The 16,716-nt window shown below is 43.5% G+C and overlaps 1 protein-coding gene across 1 annotated transcript in view; it reads left to right on the top strand.

Annotated features, from left to right (window-relative positions):
- Positions 1-16,716, top strand: part of SPTBN5 (spectrin beta, non-erythrocytic 5) — a 138,800-nt gene that overhangs the window by 34,864 nt on the left and 87,220 nt on the right. Inside the window, exons 23-32 of the mRNA XM_075927199.1 lie at positions 68-232; positions 820-1,046; positions 2,225-2,411; positions 3,675-3,875; positions 5,572-5,688; positions 6,995-7,158; positions 8,250-8,382; positions 10,776-10,921; positions 13,274-13,388; positions 15,351-15,461. Coding sequence (XP_075783314.1) covers positions 68-232; positions 820-1,046; positions 2,225-2,411; positions 3,675-3,875; positions 5,572-5,688; positions 6,995-7,158; positions 8,250-8,382; positions 10,776-10,921; positions 13,274-13,388; positions 15,351-15,461 — 1,566 coding nt within the window. The remainder of the gene's footprint in view (positions 1-67; positions 233-819; positions 1,047-2,224; positions 2,412-3,674; positions 3,876-5,571; positions 5,689-6,994; positions 7,159-8,249; positions 8,383-10,775; positions 10,922-13,273; positions 13,389-15,350; positions 15,462-16,716) is intronic.

The following is a 16,716-nucleotide window of genomic DNA, read 5'->3' as shown; positions in this document are numbered from 1 at the left end:
GTTGTTAGGATTGGCATTAATTTGCCCACTTTTTGTGATGTTTGAATAATACAATGTATTTTCCCAGGTTGGAAATCAGCTGATTCAGGAGGACCACTATGCTGCAGATTCTATCCGGGATAAGATGTCAGAGCTGAAGAAGAAGTGGGAGAAATTGTACAACAAGATGATAGAGCGAGGAGACAAGCTGAGACAGGCTGGACAGCAAGAACAGCTCATGGAATTGCTCCAGGTCAGGAGGTGGTTGATTTCAGCGGGGAGGGCCTGGACTGACCTGGTGCTCTCCATATTGTCAGTTGCCACAGAAAGCTCACCACAAAAATTGAGAAGAAAAGTAGCTGCTGAGGATGCCATCCTGCTGAAGACTTAATTTTAGCTTTTTCCAGCACCAAAGAAATAATTGTAACACAGGTAGTTTTACATGGCTTCAGCACACCAGGGAGAATGGAATGAGAAAGACACTTGGCTGTGAAACTGTACACTATCCTCATTTAAGGGAACTCAACAGTCATAGATCTTGGAGTGTTAAGATATTGAAAACATTTGTCACCTAAAGTATTTAAAGGGTTGGATTTTGGGAAATCTGTTCAAATGGCTGGGAAAGGGATAGCCAGGTGAAAAAACGTATGCCTCAAAATGTTCCAAAAAGGTGTTTCAGCTTTAGAGAACCCTTTTTTTTATTCTACCGAGAGAGAATTTGCAAAGTAGAGTGTAGAAAGCAGAAGAACCTGCTTGTGAGAGGGACTGAATGGAGAGAAAAGTAGAAGAAAGCCCATATGGCTAGGTCTGAGGTAGCACATGTTCATCTGCTCCTTGTAGGATGCAAAAGAGAAGATTGAAAAAATTGAGAAGGTTCTTCGGGATGCTGAGACAGGTCATGACCTGCGCTCCAGTCGCGATCTGCTCAAGCAGCACAGTCAACTGGAGAAGGAGACGGGGGAGCTGGCTGAGAAAATGAATTCCATTGTGTCCCATGCCAAGAAAATGGCAACCAATCACTTTGATTCCCAGAACATTCTGGATGAGACACAGAAATATCTGGAAAGGTGAGCAGATGTTCTCTCAGTTGTTGGGAGAAAAGAATTAGCCACAGAGACGGGAACAAAACTTTGGTTCTTGATTCCTCCTTTCCTGTTCTAACCACTGGAAAAGACTTGTCTCTCAGCCAGCCAGGCATTCTTTCTGCTACAAGCTTCTGCCACCAAACTATGGTAACACACTTCAGCTCTACAACTGCCTGCTCCCCTGCCTCAGGTTCTGCTAGTGACCCTCAATCCTGATCTGCAAAACTGCCATTCCAGTGCTTGGCTTCCTTGCTGATCCAACCAACTTTATGCTAAACTGTGAGGTGGTCCAGCATTTAATAGGAACTAGGTTCAGACTATTACAACTCATTTTTCTTGTTAATTAGGATGGTTTGAACCAAGTTGTCCAAAAATGAATCTCATCCTCCTCTCCCACAGACTAATTTAATGCAATAACAATGTTGAAAAGTAAATTCAATTTCTTCTCTTCCCAACAATGGTTAAGATGGTGCAGAATTGAAAGTTTAGAGAGGATATTAAACTACTCCTGCTTCCTCAATCTGTTTGTAGGGCTGGATTAAAGAATTTTAGAGCTCTGTGCACAATGGTAATGGGGGGCCTGCCATAGTAGGGTGGGTGTCCCCAGGTGGTATGGACTGGCTACTGCCCCATGGGGGTGGGAGACCCTGCAGAGGCAATTGTGCCCACCCTGAAGTCCCTCAGCAGTGACTCCTGTCCCACAGGGCTGGCTTCACTCCCCATTCTGACCCATTCTTTTGCCACAATATGTGGGCCAAGTCCTCCTGCTGCCATGCCCTGTCCCTTTCCTGGCCCTCGGTTGCTGTTTTTCTGGATATGTGTGTGGGTTGGTTGTTTTTTAACCCTGTTGTCAGGATCTCTGCCCACCCTCCCCCCGCCCCCGTGTTGGGGGCCCTGTGCAAGTGTACCAAATGCACGCTGATAAATATAGCACTGCCTGTTCTCCTGTATAAAGTGTACACTTCCCATATCACATAAATTACATAGGGATATGTGTCCCTAAAGCAGCCTTGTCAGGAAGGCACTCTGTGTCGAATGCCAGCCAAGGAAATTTAGTAGCATAGAAAAGTGTCTGGCCTGTTACAGTCTATTCTGCAGGATCACAGGCGATTCCTTCAGATGACTTTGGGGATAACTCCATTTTAACATCTGATCCTCAGGTTTCAGTCTTTGCAGGTGCCTCTTGATGAGAGGCACCAGCTGCTGCAGGCAGCAGTGGATCTGTACCAGTTCTACCATTACTACGACATGGAGATGAATTGGATCAGTGAACGACTGCTCATTGCCAACTCCACCAGCTGTGGCAGGTCCTTGGATATGGCACAAAGCCTGCTACACAAACACAAGGTAACGCCGTTCTGTTACCCCCTACTCTAGGTGTGAGGGGGAGCAAAGAGTACACCAGGCACGCTACTGCCCCCCCTCCGCCGCCACACCTAGAAACCTGTAGCTACATTTGCCACCCAATTTGCTAACCCAAAATGCTGTTACAGATGAGCCCACTAAGCAAAAAGAGAAAACTGCAAATAAAGCTAAACTCTCCCTAGCATGCAATCTCCAGAGCTAAATATTGGACACTGTCCCAGTTAAGTAATTCCAATAGCTTGATACATGCATATGATCCAGCCATGTAATGCCAGATTTACAGCATGAACCTGGAATTTCTGCTGAAGCTGAAGTATCTACCCATTCCTGCAGAAATCTTTCTTCTCGCACTATTATAGTCACTAGTTTTCCATTAAAAATTCTTAGGCTGATGCATCACACACTAAATATAATGAATGATTTTGCTTTTGCCTGAGTGAAATACTATTGCTATTCCTTGCTTTCTTGTATTTAGCTATCTAATTAATGGTTCTCATCAGGGAGTTAGAGTGAGATGCATGCACACGGCAGGCTCCGTGCAACATAAAACAGATATTTAAACTTCACTGTACTGTTATGCCTGACATAAAAACTTTTGAAGACAGCAAGGTAACTGTGTAATGACAGTGTAACAGAATCAGATTTCTGTGGAATTTTGATTTGGGCTGTTTTAGTTGTCTTTCACATATATCTGTTAGCCTTGCTGCTTTCTAGCCTGGGCAGACAGCATCATGTTGACAAACTAGGCTCTGATGTGCATGTCCTTCTGTTGTTGACAACAGAAGGTTGCATTTTGGTAGGTTGCCCCAGAAGTAACTCATCTTAAGCAAGCATCTGAATCAGGGGAGGGCAATAACACAGCAGCGGTTCACCAGGGTTAGCCACTGACAGGCCATTGCTGCAATATTTATCTGCATGGCTGCAGCTCCTGCTTACCACAGATTGCTGCTCCTGGCCCAGACTGGGACACCACTTCCTGCAGCTTCCATTGGCTGGGAAGGGCAATCTGCGGCCAATGAGAGCTGTGCTTGCCAGTACCTCCTATCAAGCATATATATAAAGTGGTGGGGGCCCGGGCAAACTGGATCTGGGTCGCAGGTTGGTATTTGCCCACCCTTGATAGAGACCCACTGCATCTTGTACTTTTGTGCATCCCATAATCTCTCACATCTAACAGCTTTGCTCCACTTTCATGCATACTTTCCTGCCCTGGCTTATTGGTATTCCCTTCCTCCCGCCCTCTAGGAATTACAGGCAGAAGTGAATGCCCACAAACAGCAAGTTCAGAGGGTATTGGAGAAGGGTGAGGCTATGATTGGGTGCAAGCACTCTGCATTTCAGAGAATAAAGGAGAAATGCCAGGAGCTCAGCACCAGCTGGATGGAGCTAGAGAAGGCATGTGAAGAGAGGTTGAAGCAGCTGCAGCACTCAGTTGCCTTCCAGCAGGTATGGGATAAACAAAGTATCACCAACTTTTTTTCAGGCTGAGAGGAGACTGCAGTGATTGACACCAAGAGCAAATCTGTTTTAAGATGTCATACCATTAGGACTGAAATGTGCTTCTTCCACATAAAACCAGAGTGATGTGAGTGGTGGGCTGGGCTGGGGAAGTGGGTCAGGATCCAGAGCTGTAGCAATGTCTCCTATCAGACACTCCACCACTCACTCAATGAGGTAGGACAGCTGGATTCATGCCACTGCAAATCCTCCGGTTCCTGCCTGGTCTACTCTTCTTTCATCATCATCTCTGCCCTCCTCTCCAGTCTATGGGCCTTATCCCAAGCCCTCTAAAGTCATTGGAGGGAATTCCTTTGACTTCATTGGGATTTGGATCAGGCCCTATGTATAATAGATTCCTCCAGTGGTGCACATGGGGTACACATGTTCCCTTACTAGCCCATGCATAGCCCCAAACTGGGATTTAAGTGGTTCAAAGGGCCTTAAACTAGAGTAAATTTCACCCTAACAAAATATGGACCAAAATTTCAAAGGCAAGTGTTTAAAATGAGCCTGTTGACAATTGCACATGAATATCTTCTGGCTTGTCTGACATAAATGCGTAATTAGCAGGGCAGCAACCTAATTTGCATGTACAATTTTTGCACAGGAGGGTATGCACAAAGTTTGCTGGCACACTTCAGGCACTTGCCAGTGCTAATCTGGCCACATCTGCATCTCATTTTCACCATTAGTGAAAGAGGTATAACACTTTGCCTAAGTGGTATAAAACCCTATAATATTTATAAAACACTTAGATCTCAAAAAAGGGGAGCATTTAAGTACAGGGTTGATGTTATAGAGTAGCCACCAGCAATGAAAAGGTCAAGGGAAAGCACGGAATATTGGATACTGGTGTGAAGGGAAAGAGCTGGGGTACCCAAAATTTAATTCTAGGGTTTAATACCCCAGAAGAGACCTCCGTTAAAAGGAGGTGCACCATTTCTGGCTTTGTCCTTCTGCACATAAATTGATACCACAGTGCGTCCAATATTCTGCTAGTATATAGCAGGCAGCAACAATACCAGTCCCTGTAGTTTAATCTGCTATTTCAGGGTACATCTACACAGCAGTGTTATTTCAGAATAACTAATGTTGTTCTGAAATACCATAGTCTGTGTCTACACTACAAGCAGTTATTTCAATATACTGTCAAAATAATGTTGAGCCGAAGGACTTCTTACTCTGACTCAGGTAATCCTCATTTCATGAGGAGTAAGGGAAGTTGAAGGAAGGGTGTTCTTCCTTCGACTTCCTGCTGTGGAGATAGCGCCAAAAGCCAAAATAACCTATTTTGACTTAAACTACACAATTGACATAGCTCAAGTTGTGTAGCTTATTTCTACTTTAGCCCTGCTGTATAGACATGCCCTCAATGAGCATCTTCTCACGTTAGAAAGCTAAAAGCTAACCCTCTGTGCCCCTACATCTATTACTGAGCACAAATGACGCTCACAATTGTCTGAGAATCTTGCAGTCTAGAATGTGTGGAAACAATGAAGATCATGATGTCATCCAGAACTGGATTTCTTCAGACTGACCCCAAAGGAACAGTTGATGTTATAGTGCGATCTGCAGCTAGAATTTATCAGACTGAAGGGAAAACATTAATATTTTGAGGCAAATAACTGTTTTTAATTGATAGTTTTTACTGAATACCTCAGACCTGGAGACTTGGGTATCAGAAAAACTTCCATCTGTGACCAGCAAAGACTATGGGAAAGATGAGGCTGCAACCCTGAAACTCATCAAGAAACACAAGGTAACAGAGCATTACTGCCCATATAATTATTCTTGAGGGATGCAGCATGGACTGTTCACAGATGAGAGAGGTTCCTCTTAGCGAGTCAGAGAAGCCTGCTTGGGGTGAACAGTAGGAAAGATCTTGACTTAAAGGGTTTGGAGATGGTGTGTCTTGGAGAAAGCTGGCTCTTATAGATAAAGCAGTGGTGTAAAAGAAACGTTTTCTTTGTGTTTGTGTGTCATTCCTTGGAATAGCAGTGCCTAGGAGTGCCATAGAGGCAGTGCACACGGCCCCGGGGAGTAAAAGAAATATCCTACATTGTTTAACACCACTAACTCAGACTGATTAAAGAGCACTGATGCAGGCTGCTGGGGACTTCTCATCCAGTCTCTCAACTGAAAGTATTTTCAGGATGCAGGATGTTCAGGGCAAAGGCTAGAAAGCAAGGGGTAGAGATGCAGGAGACCCATCTGTTCTTTAATAGGCACATAAAGAACTTTGCACGCTCAACCCCAGGGTGGTAGAAGTTTTAAAATGAACAGGGGTGACGTCTCTTATGCCAAAGGAGGCTGGGTCATTCATCCCATGGGCATGAAAAGGATCTCTTTTGAGTTTATGGATGGAAAAATATTTTCTCTGCACCTTTAGACATCAGTTTATTTCTCTTTCTCTCCCTTACTTGCTTTTTCCCAAAGTTAGTGTCAGGGAAGGTTTCCTTCTTAAGCAGTGCTGGCTTAAATCTCTGTAGTGGTGGCATGGTCTGCCAAATAGTCTGTCTGAAGTTTTCTACTGCTCTGATCAGCAAGGAGGCTGACCATCCAGAGGATTTTATATTGTATTTTCAATTGCTTGAAGTTGTCATGTCTGCAGTTCAGGATTGATTTGTCTGTCTGGATTCAAATTTAATGTACTGTTGCATTGGGAAAGGCTTGACTTGGAAAACACATTTGAAGGATCTGGGGTCTCATTTCTGTAAGACAAAGCACCAACTATGTATTGCTGTGAACTGTTTAATCACAAAGCGAGAAAGGATACCCTACCTGGCTCCAGATTGAAAATAGAGATAGAATTGTCATTATTCCAGGAATAGCTTTCTCTTTCCAGCCATGTAGCAAGCCTCTCTAATTATGATTATTTGTTTAGGTATTGCATTTTTCCCAAAAAGTTAGCAAAATATTAACTAAGAATGTTTCTGTCAGGGGAAAACCTATATACTGTTATGGAAATCTGTGATTGATCCTTTGGATATGGCTGAGGCTGCTGCCCAGGTTAAAAGTCTGTAGATGCTGGATAACTTACTCTGCTATTTTCTTCTTGTTCTCAGGCACTGGAACAAGAAATGGAGGTTTACGAAAATTTGGTGCTTGAACTGGGAACAGTTGCCAAAACTCTTCCTCTCCCCGGCTCCATAAAGTTTGATGAGGTTGATGCCCCACAGGAACAAGTTCATTCTAAGCTCCGAGAATTAGTGGAGCTGACCACAGTAAGGTATTGGCTTGAAAAATACTTCTCTACTACCTCCCTGGCTGGCCCTTACTGCCTCCTGGCTTTTTTTCAAAGGCCATTGCCGACAGTGGAGTCTTTCTATTGATTTCAATGGGCTTTGGATCATGCCCCTTATTTCTTTTATCTGTTTCACTGTGAGTTCTCCAGAAAATGGACTGTCTATATTTGTATCTTGTGCAGCACAAATTATAATACAGAAGGGGCTCTGTACATTTGTTGAACTTGAGCTATCTAGTAAGACTTCTTTACTGTAGAATATGCAAATTCCTTACAATTTACCTTCCCTGGTTTTTATCCTTGAGCAAAGTGATTTTGAATGCTGGATTATCTCTCACACTTTCTCATCTGCCTACTTGTTGGAGTCTAACTTCAGAGGTGGAACAAAGGAATTGTATTCCTGGAAGTGGGGCCTATTGTTTTCTTGGTGTGATACCCAAATGGACAGATGTAATGTTAGAATTACACCTTCCCTCCAGTCTGATGATTTCTTAATACAAGAGGGCTTTTGTCAGTATTAATTTCTGCTCCCTTTCCCCCATTAATGACAAGAAGCTCAAAACCAAGAGAGTTGGGTTATGCCTATGATTTCTAGATTGTCCAAATTTACTACTAGGAAAAAGCAAATATCTACCTGAATTGTTGAATTTCTTGCCTCACTGATATGTCATTGAGAGAGCTTGGGAGGTTTGTAAGATTATCAATGAGAGAAGCTGGTTGAAAGTTGGAATTTGAGGAGGCAATTCTGATACTCCAACAATTGTTTTCAGCCTGATTCCTCACAAAAAGTTGAAACATTGAACGACTAGGAAAAAATGGAGGAAATTGTCCTGTGCTGTCATTAGTATCAGAACAAAGTTCAATTAGTCAGTCCTGGAGAATGGTAGAGAGGCTGACAAGGCTACTGGCTACCATCCTTCAAACTAGATTTCAGTCTTCGAAGTTATTGTGAGATAACTCTCAGATTGAATCTAGTTTTCTTTCCTGGAGAGAGCCCCTCCTTCTCTTCCTTCCTTCTTCTATGCCTTGTATAGGTATTTATATTCCACTTTCTCCCTCTTGCCCTTTCTAAACAGAGGGAAGAAGCTAGATGAGACTCTTGGTCTGCATGAGTATCTGAGGGAGTATGAGGACTTGCAGGACTGGATCAGTCAACAGAGGCAGGTGGCCAGCTCTGATGATTATGGCAGTAATTATGAGCATGTCCTGGTGAGTTAATGGTACAAAACACAAGCAAAGTTTACTTGTAAAAATATAAGGAACGTGTCTGTGTATAAAGGAAAAAAAAACTTCTGACTGCACACCAGTCATTCTCAGTTGGAATCCATACAGGGTATCACTAAGTCATTATGACCCATACTCAACAGGAACCAGCCCTGAAAAAATCTTTCCCAAACTCCCTCTTGTGCCTTCCAGCAACACTCAAACCTCTCCAAAGTCATAGTCATCATCAGAAGCAAGCTTCCCACAGCCTGCATCCCATCAGATATTTGGTCAAAGTGTGGCCAGATTGTCCCAGAACAACAGATGCTAAACATTTTGGAAAAAACAGGACTATGTAGAACTTTAAAGACTAACAACACAGCTACATTTCTATCACTATTAAACATGTTAGACACATTTCCATTGCATTCCAAATATATTAGACACATTCCAGTGATCAACATGCCCCACAACACACCTTTCAAGATTCATGGGTCCTATACCTGCCTTATCCACTTTGTCTCTGGAAAGTATGACATTTTTGGTGAAAATTGTGAAAGCAGTGTGAGAACTTGCTGTAACTATTTGGGAGATGGTGTAGAAGAGAGGAGGAGGAGGAGGAAGGAAAGTGCTAAAATGAAATAGAGGAGGAAGGAAAGTGCTAAAATGAAATAGTTCCATTGGCTGTACCAGTCTGGCAGGGCTGACTAACATATCCATCCTGAGAACAGAGGAGCTGGCTAAAAAAGAGCAAAGTGAGTGCTGATTTACTGCAGCAGCTGGCTCCCAATAAAAGGAGTTGGGAATAGTTTGGGAGAGGTAAAGAGAAATGAGATAGATCTGAGAAGAAGGTTTAATTAAGATTTGTGAAGCAAGCCTGAGGGGAAGACTTCAAAAGGAAGGGTTCTCTGTATAAATGTTCAAAAACTATTTGGTGTGAGACTTGGTTTTCTGAAACACTGATATTTTGGGTGGCTGACTAAGTTAGATTCAATAGGGCAGACCTTAGTAGGAGTGGGCTGTCTATCGTGGTCTTCATTCAGTACCTAGCAGACAAGTGTCTACATCACAAAAAACACCAACACAGTTGGCACTGTTGTTGCTAGTGCATGGATTGAATAGACCATGGAGACTGGGCTTTGTCCCATCTCAGGTGGTTCATTCACCATAACATAACTGTGCTGAACCCTGTTTGGAGAATAAAGGATGGACTTTGATCAATCACTGAATTTTATTGTAATAGAAAAATTTCCAAAGGGAAAAAATGGAAGCAGTAGCATTAAAGGCTGTTATAACTTAGTACCATGTAAGTGCCAAAGAGGTCTTGTGTAGACCTTCCGCGTAAGGATGATATTCACCATTCAGAGATTACTACTATTAAGAGGACAGTACTAACTGGTACTAGTTGACCATGGTGGAATTTCTAGCCCTGCCAGTCAGCTCGAGATTATTTCATTTACATCACATTATTTCATAACATACAGCCTATGGTTTCCAAGGTTCTCAAAACTCATAGTGAACATTAATGAATGATTTTTCAATGGGAGATGAGCCAGAATCAGAACTATGGTTCCTACTCCTACCACAAAAATGTCCGAGTTAATTTTGTAACTGATTACAGGACTGAATCTGAGCCCCATGACTTGGGCCTTTCTCTGTAATGAGCCATACTGAAATACCAAATATGGAAAGACCTATGCTTGGGGGAATTCAGATTTGGATCCAGTCTCAGAGTTAAGCAATGTAACTCAGGTCCACTCTATATTTTGATCACCAGATATTTAAAGTAGTGTCTAATTAGAATTTGGTCACAGATATTAATGGGTAGACATCTAATTATCAGTTTTCATCAGCCATGGAAATCAGTAGGAGCTGTGAGTTGCTCAGCACTTTTGAAAGTCATGCCATTTATTTCAGATCCTTCGTTTATACACCCATATTTTAAAATCTTTAGCTTGTGCAAAACTGTCCATAAATACGGAGGTTGGACTGAAGCTGACAGAAAATCTAGCACTGAATGTATTTTTATATTGATATCTTGTGAATATATTAATTAATAATATGAACGCAAGTCAATTCTGTTTTCATTGTATGTTTGCAATAAGTTTGATCGGGTGTCCAAGTTCTTTTTTATTTTTGGATGCTTCTATCATTTGCCTCATGCTCTCAGCTTCCTACCTGCATCAAGGAGCTAGCAGCATTCTTGCATTTTTTTAGCTATTGCCTCTTGGAATAAAATTATTTAGTCACAGTCAAGCTTCATCTCCTAAAGGTCACCAGCTAATCACCTGCCATTAGGCTGTATTCAGTAGGCTGCAGAGCAGATATCCATGTGGATTTGTGGAACACTAGCTTCCCAAGTGAAGTCTGAGCCCTGATTTTTGTTCCTCTTTCAAAAGCATCTTTGTGCCAAATATGATACCTTCCAGCACCAGATAGAAATGGCTGCGAAGAGAGTTGTCGATTGCCAGCAGCTGGCAGAAACTTTGCTGGACCATGGACATTCTGAATCCAGAGAAATCCGGCAGAAGCAGAAGGAGCTACGGTAAGAGACAATCACTGGCTCTTCTTCCCATTTGCACCCTGCCCCCCAACAAAGTAGGAACTAAAAGAAGTCCAGGAAAGTGGAAGACATGCCCACAGACTTCATTAGATAATGACTATGTGACCATGAGAACCAGGAAGGAGAAATGGCTTGTTCTGAAACGATGTCAGTAGTAACTTCATAACACAGGACAACCAACATGTCTTGTTCTTTAAAAAAATAAATCATAGTGTCAGCTTTTTAATTTGGCAGCTCTTGCAGTGAACCTCAGTCCCTTACCACAGTATCAGTGAGCTTACTGTGTTATTTTAAATGGAATTACTTAACTGGACTGCTAGGAGGTTAGCTGCGTCTTTATGATCAAGTGACATGGTCACTGGATAGAGCACTTGACTGGGACTCAGCCATAGGTTCTCTTCCCAGCTCTGGCACTGCCAGATGAGTGATTTGGGACAAGTCATGTCCTTGTTCTGTACCTCAGTTTCCTTGTCTGTAAAATGGCAGTTGTCATGCTGACCTCCATTATAAAACATTTTGAGACCCAGCGAGAAAAGTGCTATTAAAGAACTATGTATAATTATTACAGTTCAGATTTGTAATGTAAATGAGAATTCAGGGCTACCTTTCTATTACTAGTGATAGTGAAGACATTCTTCCAAACACGAAAGGATCTAGTGCTGTCTTCCAGAATTTAAGAGTTAGAGTTAATATCGCTGAGAGGTGTGAGTTGCCCCATTCAACTTGGTGATGTTAACACTCTAGGCTGATAGAGACTATTAAATGTTAGCATTGATTCACTGTTTCTCAGCTGATTATTTGAAACATCAACCTGCTTCAAGATTGTGGCTGGCACTGAAGCAGAGTAACACCACCCTTTTTCCTCCTCTCCCCCGCTCTCCATCTCTACTCAGACAGAAAGATTTCATTTTTCTAACCATTCTAAAAAATGAATGCTTTTTCCATGTGCGTGTTCCTTCTTTCAGGCATGCACACCAGCCCTCCTTTTATACAGTCTCATCCAACTTCATCATGCTTCTAATTTTATCCCTCAATCACCTTCTCTGCTTTTCATATTGTCAATCTCCTTTTGGATACACACATGAGATGGGTCTGAGAGGCCCAGAACTGCATTATGCTCTTTCCCTAGTCCAAAACCAAAATCCAGTCTAGGAAGTAGAAATCTGAATCTCATAGAAATGTAATAGCACCTGAACCATTCTGTTTCAATCATGTTATTACACATTACAAATAAAATGTCAAAAGCCTGCTGTGGCATAAGTTGCTCACAAAAATTGGGTATGTCTACACTACCACCCTAGTTCGAACTAGGGTGGTAATGTAGGCAACCGGAGTTGCAAATGAAGCCCGGGATTTGAATTTCCCGGGCTTCGTTTGCATCTCGCCAGGCGCCGCCATTTTTAAATGTCCGCTAGTGCGGACTCCGTGCAGCGCAAGGAGTAATGGTAGTTCGGACTAGGCTTCCTATTCCAAACTACCGTTACTCCTTGCGCAGCACGGAGTCCGCACTAGCGGACATTTAAAAATGGCAGCGCCCGGCGAGATGCAAATGAATTTCCCGGGCTTCATTTGCAACTCCAGTTGCCTACATTACCACCCTAATTCGAACTAGGGTGGTAGTGTAGACATACCCATACAGTGCAACTGAGTGAGTAGGTGACTTTCTGCTGCCACTCCCTTTGGGTCCCATGATGGCATGCATTGAATAGCTTCAATTTGACCTTGACAAGAACTGTTATAAGATTGACTCAGTGATGGGAAACATTCACTGCTGAAAGGGAATCACTGGAGTCAGTGACTTAAACAGGGGTCTTTTAAATATTTTGCTTCTCCTATTCATCTTGTTTGTCCCATTTCATACCCTTAAGGTATGTCTAGACTACATGCCTCTGTCGGCAGAGGCATGTAAAATAGGCTACCTGACATAGTTAATGAAGCGGGGATTTAAATATCCCTGGCTTCATTAAAATAAAAATGGCCACCGTGCTGTGCCGGATCAGCTGATTGTCGGCACAGCGCGGCAGTCAAGACATGGATCAGTCGACAGGGGAAGCCTTTGTTGACCCTTCCTGTAAACCTTGTTTCACAAGGCATAACAGAGCGGTCAACAAAGGCTTCCCTTGTCGACCAATCCATGTCTTGACTCATGCGCTGTGCTCACGATCAGCTGAGCTGGCACAGCATGGCAGCCATGTTTATTTTAATGATGCCAGGGATATTTAAATCCCGGCTTCTTTTACTATGTTGGGTAGCCTAGTTTACATGCCTCTGTTGGCAGAGGCATGTAGTCTAGACATACGCTTTCATAGCCTGTCTCGCCATTGTCCTTTGCAGGAACTCCTGGGAAGAGTTGTTGGAAATAACCAGGTTACGAGGCAAGCGACTGAAGGATGCTGAGGCAATTCTCAAGAGTCACCAAGACCTGACAGATGCCCTCACCCACATTGAGGTAAAGATCCTGGTGAAAAAACATAGGAAGTGGGTGTTTAATTTGTCTTGTGCTTTAAGGGTCTCTAGAACACCCACCGTTCCTACCTTTGGCTTATTGAGTTTCCCTGCTGAAAGGATCCATGCCTCACAAACTACTCTGATCAGAAGCGCTGATAAAAACTCCTATGGAATCCCTCAAAGCCTCTACTTGATCTGCTGGCAGGAGCTGCTCCTGGAGCTGTATAAGTCACTAGGTGTGAGAAGCAGGAGGCTGAAGTTGGAGTAAATTGCCTCATGTTGCAGCACATACTGTGATGCTACTTCTAGTCTACGAAGCCAGAGTAAAAAAGCCTCATTGTTCACTGCCTCACTGTGCTCCTTCCCTTTACAACATTGGCTCTCTATACATTAGAGAGAGTATTTGCTACAAAAGGGTATCATCTCCTTAAGTATTAATCAGAGAAGGAAATCTAAGATGGTTTCCAAATTACAAAATCGTAGGATTCTCCTTCTTTATGAGGTGGACTGTCCACTTACATTGAATTACTCCTGTCTTGAACTAGTGAGTGAAGAATCCATCCTCTTATCCTACTAGATACCACCTGGCACTCTGAGGGTATGTCTACACTACCACCCTAGTTCGAACTAGGGTGGTAATGTAGGCAACCGGAGTTGCAAATGAAGCCCGGGATTTGAATTTCCCGGGCTTCATTTGCATAAAGCCGGGTGCCGCCATTTTTAAAGGATTCCTAGTCCGAACACGGAGCCCGCACTAGTGGACATTTAAAAATGGCGGCGCCCGGCTTTATGCAAATGAAGCCCAGGAAATTCAAATCCCGGGCTTCATTTGCAACTCCGGTTGCCTACATTACCACCCTAGTTCGAACTAGGGTGGTAGTGTAGACATACCCAGAGGACTGTTTATTTGTAAATGTAGCCCACACACCACCTCAGTGTGGTTCACTGTCCCATGTAGTGGCTCTTAGACCACTTACAGAGAGAAAGAACAATGAGTTTGCTCTACTGCCTTATCTGAGCGCCAGCTGGCTTTATAGCTCAAGTTGTAGAGACTCATGCACTAAGCTCCAGTGGTCCCAGGTCTGGCTGTCAGTGGTACATAAACATTAATATTTTTGTGACAAAAGTGCAAGTGAAAGCTCTACAGACTCAAGCTCTGGGTTTATTGACAGGTCAGGGTCAGCCCTGCCAGAAGCAATGTTTCCCATAGGGTGCCCTGCTAATGGACCTCAGCTGTAACCTGGATGTACTACTTTAGGAAGGTTATTGCATAGTAACGATCATTCATTCGTTGGCCTCTTTGCTAAGACTGCTGGCAAGGGATGGAAGTTGTAATGATGGTTTATATGTTGGGAAGACCTGTCCTACTTCTCATCCATTGGACCAGCCTAAAAGATTTTCTATGACCTACTGCCTTGTTGTGTTTATCTGTCTTTTCTAGAATATTACCACTGTACATGTTGAAAAGAGTGCTGAGCAAACAAATTCAAAGGATTCTCCAAATTCTTTGTTTTTAAATCAATAGGGTCAGTCAAGGGTAGATCTCTGCGTACTCGATGAATTATCTGCTGCTGTATATGTCTCTAGATACCATTTGTTTCAGCAGGACATCTTCCTCTTCTAATGATCACCTGCATGGGTCTTCAGTAGCATGTGCATTTGTCCTCTACAATTTCAGCTTAAGTTGCTCCATGAAGCGTAGCAGTAGTAGGCTATTATCCATTAGAAAGAGCTATAACACGCTGCCAGTAGGTTACATTCAGATTCCATGTGTCTTAGGGCCAGATTCTGCCAGCTCTGATATGATTTGAGTAATATCTTTGGGCAGCCTCATTGAGCAGTTGTTACTTGCAGCCTAAGAAAGCTCCTCTGTAATGTGATTAAGGCTTTCAGAAGTGAAGATTTAATGTTTCTGCCTTGGGGTGTTCATTGACAAAGCTCTCATTAACTCCTTCCTTGCCAGGAGAAATCCAAGAGCATCCCTGATGACATTGCTAAGGACATGCGTGGCGTGCAGTCCCAGCTACGCAAACATGCGGCCCTTGAACATGAGCTCTTCGGGAATGAGCAGCAGGTGAGATCTCTCACTCTCATGCTTCAATGTGCAGCCAACGGCCAGAAGTCCCACCAGCTCCAGCAACAATGTTCTACAATTACTTGTCTGTCAGAGACTGGCAAAGGCCAATGGTCTCCCTCAAAGTCTGCTCTTTCTTTTAAAGCCTTGTGACTCTCGGTGATAGGTATGAAGTGGGTGTTGAAAACATTAAGCACAAGAGAGGCTTTATAATTAGTGCTGACTGTGAAATGGGTCAGAGAGTTGGTTCAAAATGGATGCTTAGACCATGCTTCTACTCCTGTCAAAAGCAACCCGTTGTTCTTCACTATGAATAGTGGGGTGCTTTTTCCATTGCTGTACCCTTCAAAGGATTTATCAGCTGCTTACAGGAGGTGTGGAAGAGGAAAAGGACGTAGGAGTTCCCTGGGACAGATGTTAGGAGGGTGGAGAGAGGTGGGCTAAGTGGGAATACAAGGCTGGGGCTTGTGGCACAAACCTTTTTAAAAGCCCAGCTCATGAAAAACGCCGTTTTTCAGACAGAATCCTCTTTTGTCCAAAGAGACGTGCTTGACCCTGGCTGTAAAAATGAAATTCATGCAGTTTGCCTCTCGGTAACCTAGTTTAATAAATGCTGTGTCAGAGGACTGGCAGTATGTTACCCTGAAACTACTAAAGCAGCATGCAATTGAAAGGGCAACAGTCTGACAGCTAGCCCTTGGAATTAACCTAATCAGCTGTGTGTTACCTTTAAGGGGAATTGAGGCAAGACATATCCACAGAAAACCTATCTGTGACTAATCTAAACTGCCCCTATAAGAAACTAGATAGGGACATATATTTTCCTGGGATATCCAGATTCATGTTTCCTAGACCAGTGGTCACCAACCAGTCAATTGGGATCTACTGGTAGGTCTTGGAGCCTCTGACAGGGGATCCTGACTGGTTTGGCCAAGAGGCTGTCAAGCGCAGCACTTCAGCTGCCCTCCTCTCCCCCCGCCCCCCCCCCCGACTGCTGTGCATCTCCTGCCCTTTGCCTTGGGGCTGCCCCATCCCCGCCAGGAACCTCCTGTTTGCGGTACAAGACAGGAAAGGGAGGGGGATGTTGATGTCAGGGTGCCCCCTCTTCCATCCTGTATCCTATTGCCACAGAATGGGAGTGAGGGGAATAACAGGGCTTGGGATGGGGGGAGTTTGCTGGCTGCTTGTGGGTGTGGTGCAGGGCCAGGGTAGGGGTGAGCCTGCCTTAGACCCACTGCACCACCACCCAGGAGCC

Source organism: Pelodiscus sinensis, chromosome 4 (genome assembly GCF_049634645.1).
Source record: "Pelodiscus sinensis isolate JC-2024 chromosome 4, ASM4963464v1, whole genome shotgun sequence".
Taxonomy (NCBI): Eukaryota; Metazoa; Chordata; order Testudines; family Trionychidae; genus Pelodiscus; species Pelodiscus sinensis.
This window is presented reverse-complemented; position numbering and strand designations above follow the sequence as displayed.